Here is a 4212-nt window from a genome sequence, read left to right on the forward strand (position 1 = left end):
AATCTCTACCGTTCAGAATGAAGAACAAGATGTGAAAAATCTACAGTCCAAATTTCACATCAATCCAACGGTGAAAGAATGATAAATCGCCGTTCAAAGATTGCTGCTCTGTGTAAAAACGGGAAACCTAATTTCTCTCTTGTGAAGCCAATTTCTCCCACTGAAAACATCCAATCAACATCTTCACCGACCAGAATAAAGAAAAAGATGAGTGAAACACGCAGTTTAAATTTCAAGCCGATCCAACGGTGAACGAATGAGAAACTGACATTTGAAATTTACTGCTTTGGATAAAAACGAGAATTCTATTTTTCCCTCTTCTCTCTCACTTGGTGGCTGTTCTCTCTCCCTCACAATGACCCTAAAATCTAATTACGGTTGAGATTTGGATCCTCTAAAGTTTGAATTTCACTTTAGAGAGTAAAGTGTGATCTTTCACCATTGATTTCATAGGTAGGACCAATAATAAATATGAAAGAGAAACTATTCAATGGGAGAAGATCACACTTTACTCTTTAAAGTGAAATTCAAATTTTAGAAAATCCAAATCCTTAGGGTTGTGGCACAATAAGTGCAAAGAGACACCCTCAAAATGTTTGGCTTGAGCCTCACAAAAGAGAGAAAAAAACCCAACACAAATTACTTTTTAGATTTTGTTGCATCTATGCAAACGAGTTTTAGAATTTTAAATTATAATTTTAATATGTATTTTTAAGATAAGTGATAGATAAATTAAAAATAAAATATTTTTATTATGATAAAATTAATGCCAAGTACAATTTTCAAAAAAGTAGTGGTGACTGGTGAGCACTAAAATCCATACGAACACAAAAATAATGCTAGTCGATACTTCTTAATACGTGCTATTTAGGTCATCTAAAAATTAAAATTTACAACAAAATTTAAAAAAATAAAAATACCACAAAATAGAATTATTGTTGCGCAACCAATATCTCCAACTACAAACCTCATTTTGACAATCTAAATTCACTTTACGTGGTTAAGCCAACAAATTTTTTACTCTATAAAAAAGTCTTGATAGAAATAAACACACAGTTTATCGTAAATAAATCATAATTCAATTCAACTTATTAGATAAAAAAGACTATATGTATTATTTATATTAGTGAAAAGAAAAAATCCTTTATAAATTAGACGATGAGAAAAATTTAGGAAAAGGAAAATTCACTCTTCACAGAGATTTATATTCTCTTATTATAATTGATTAATAAACATTGAAAGCTTTCACATTGGACGCGGTCTAATAATAAAATAGCTCACATCTTAAATTGGGTTTTTGTTGGCTCAATTTTATGGAAATGGAGGCCATGTGTGTGCTATGCGTCTATATGAAGTTATGGGGGACTGGACAAATATGTAGGACAGTTTTGTTGTCAGTGTGATATAGAGGAACTCGGACTGTACGAATTCTTTGGATTAAATTTTGAATAACAAATCGCACGGTCCGATTTGTATTGGAGGAAAAAAATTTTGGGTATTGAAATCGTACCCTACGATTTCTTTAGTAGGTAATTTCGTCCCATATCGCACGGTCCGAGTTCGTGATTGAGAGTTTGAGTTAAGGCACATTGAACTCGGACCCTCCGTTTTGTGGAAGGGCTAAGAGGAACTCGGATGGTCCGAGTTCGTTTACTTTTTTTTTTTGGTTCAGTTTAACCTAGTCGAAGGGTGCGAGTTCCTTAAGCATGCTGATATAAAAGAGTGAAGTGTTAGTGGTGGGAGCTTAGTTCCGTCTTCTTCCTTGTTGAGCGGCTGCTTCCTCTCCTCTTCTATCTGGGTTTTTCAGTTTTGATTTTGAAAGTGTAGTTGCTAAGGCTAAGCTTATGCTTATTTTTTGTTGAGTGAAAAAAATGAGTGACAAAGTATTGCTAAAAATATACTATTTTGGTCAGATTTTGTTACAAACGAGTGAAGGAGTAAAATTTATTTGTGAAAATCCATTAGATCTTGTTATTCCTTTTATTATCTCATTTGAAGAACTCAAAGGTGTAATCTGTAAAAAGATTAATTCTGAGCGGGCAAGAAAGATATCCTGTATCCTATACAGATATCCCGTACCGGTGTTTGGTGGATTCATCCAGTATCAAACCAAATATGTGACGGACGAAGAGCCACCATTTCACAGGATCATTCGAAACTGGATTCTATCACAATTGCAGAAGCAATAAAGCCACTGGTTGAGGCTGACTCCTCCTTAAAGGTAAAATCGGTTATAGCAGAAGTGCAATCGAAGTTCAACTACACCATGAGCTACCGGAAAGCATGGTTGGATAAGCAAAGGGCAGTAGAAAAAATATTTGGAGGTTGGGAAGTCTCTTATGAGGCGTTGCCTATATGGTTTGAGGCCATGTGTCACAAGGAGCCATCTGCTGTTGTCCATTTTGAAACTATGCCTACATATCAAGGCGATGACTTGATGGGTGATATTCGGGTACTGCATCGTGTATTTTGGAGTTATTACCCTTGTATTAGGGCATTCAGACATTATAAGCCAATTGTCCAGGTGGATGGGACTCACTTGTATGGAATGTATAAGGGTTGTCTGCTTGTGGCAGTTTCACAGGATGGCAATAACAATATCGTCCCAATTGCATTTGCTATTGTGGAGGGAGAGACTTCTGATGCATGGCATTTTTTTCTTAGTAACCTGCGTCAATATGTTGTAACTCGGGATGGTGTCGGTCTAATATCCGACAGGCACGAGTCCATCAATGCAGCTGTGGAACGTAGTAACGGAGCTTGGTCACCGCCTAGAGCTTTTCATATGTTTTGCATCAGGCATATAGAGTCAAATTTTTTGAGAAAGTTCAAGGCCCCGTACCTCCAAAAATTGGTCGTCAACATTGGTAACCATTTATTAGATTTAAGCAAATTATTAACAGATTCTTCCTTAAATAATTCTATTGAAAACGATTACTTTTCTTTCTATTTGTTGTGATCTACCAGGATATTCGAGGATGGTGCGGGAGTACGAAATGCGTTACCAGCGGTTACGGGAACGTGGCGAGGCGTACACAAACTGGTTAAACTGAATTCCTCGCGAACAGTACGCATTGGCCTTTGATGGTGGGTACCGATGGGGTCACATGACGACGAATCTAGTGGAGTGTATCAATTCAGTTTTGAAGGGTGCATGCAATCTTCCCATTACTGCTCTTGTGAAGGCAACATTCTACAGACTAAACGAGTTGTTCACCCGAAAAAGAGCGGAGGCGGAAGCCCGGATCAATGCTGGCCATGTGTTTTCTGATATCGTGACATCGAAGTTGCATGCAAACCAACTTGCATCAGGAAACATCCAGGTTAGTTGCTTTGACCGCCAGAATGAGGTCTTTGAGGTTCGTGAGATGCCGAGCGGGCTGGAGTTTGCAGTCGATCTATGTGGCCTTCGATGTGACTGTGGTGAGTTCCAGGTGGACTGGATCCCTTGCAGACATGTGTTCGCATGTTGTGCCAACCAGCGACTGGATTGGCAACTATATGTGCATGATGTGTATAAGATGGACCAAGTGCGGCGGGTGTACCGAGCTAGGTTTAGGCCACTAGGTAATCCTACCACATGGCCTGCTTATAACGGACCTCGGTTCATACCAAATCCGTACCTGAGACGGGTCACGAAAGGTCGCCCCAGGATGACGCGCTTTCTGAATGAGATGGACACGCGGATGTTATGTCGTCCCAGGCGATGTACGCTATGTGAGGCTGAGGGACATAGTCGTAGCAGATGCCGTCAGTCAGCTGGTTCAAATACCAACAGAGATGCCCCCTAGGTTCATAGTTTTAAGATGATCTTGTATAATATAACCTGATTGAGCAATCTGAGTTAACATGACCTGCTATATGTAACCTTATAAATGATGACAATCTAGTATTATCACATATCTGTTGCATTATATAATATGATGGTTAATACATCAATACATCAATATCTGTATGAACATATTAGTATTTTATGAAACATTATTACATACTCCAGATGGTTAATACATCAAAAAAATTCATAACAACTAGGTGATAATAAACATACAATATAATCTTACCATAGTCCAAGTCATTAATACATAATGTCCAACACATAAAAATTACTCAATACAAAATCCAACACATACAAATTACTCAATACAAAGTCCAACACATACAAATTACCCTAAACATAACTCCACAACTACTTTCTCATTGCCCACTTTACAT

General features: G+C 37.9%; 1 protein-coding gene across 1 annotated transcript; it reads left to right on the forward strand.

The window, feature by feature from the left end:
- On the forward strand, window positions 1872-3053 carry LOC107647563. The gene is made up of 3 exons (XM_016351633.1): window positions 1872-1883; window positions 2069-2867; window positions 2968-3053. The coding sequence occupies exons 1-3, from the start codon at window positions 1872-1874 to the stop codon at window positions 3051-3053; spliced, it is 897 nt and encodes a 298-aa protein (XP_016207119.1).

This window comes from Arachis ipaensis, chromosome B06 (genome assembly GCF_000816755.2).
Source record: "Arachis ipaensis cultivar K30076 chromosome B06, Araip1.1, whole genome shotgun sequence".
NCBI classification, from domain to species: Eukaryota; Viridiplantae; Streptophyta; class Magnoliopsida; order Fabales; family Fabaceae; genus Arachis; species Arachis ipaensis.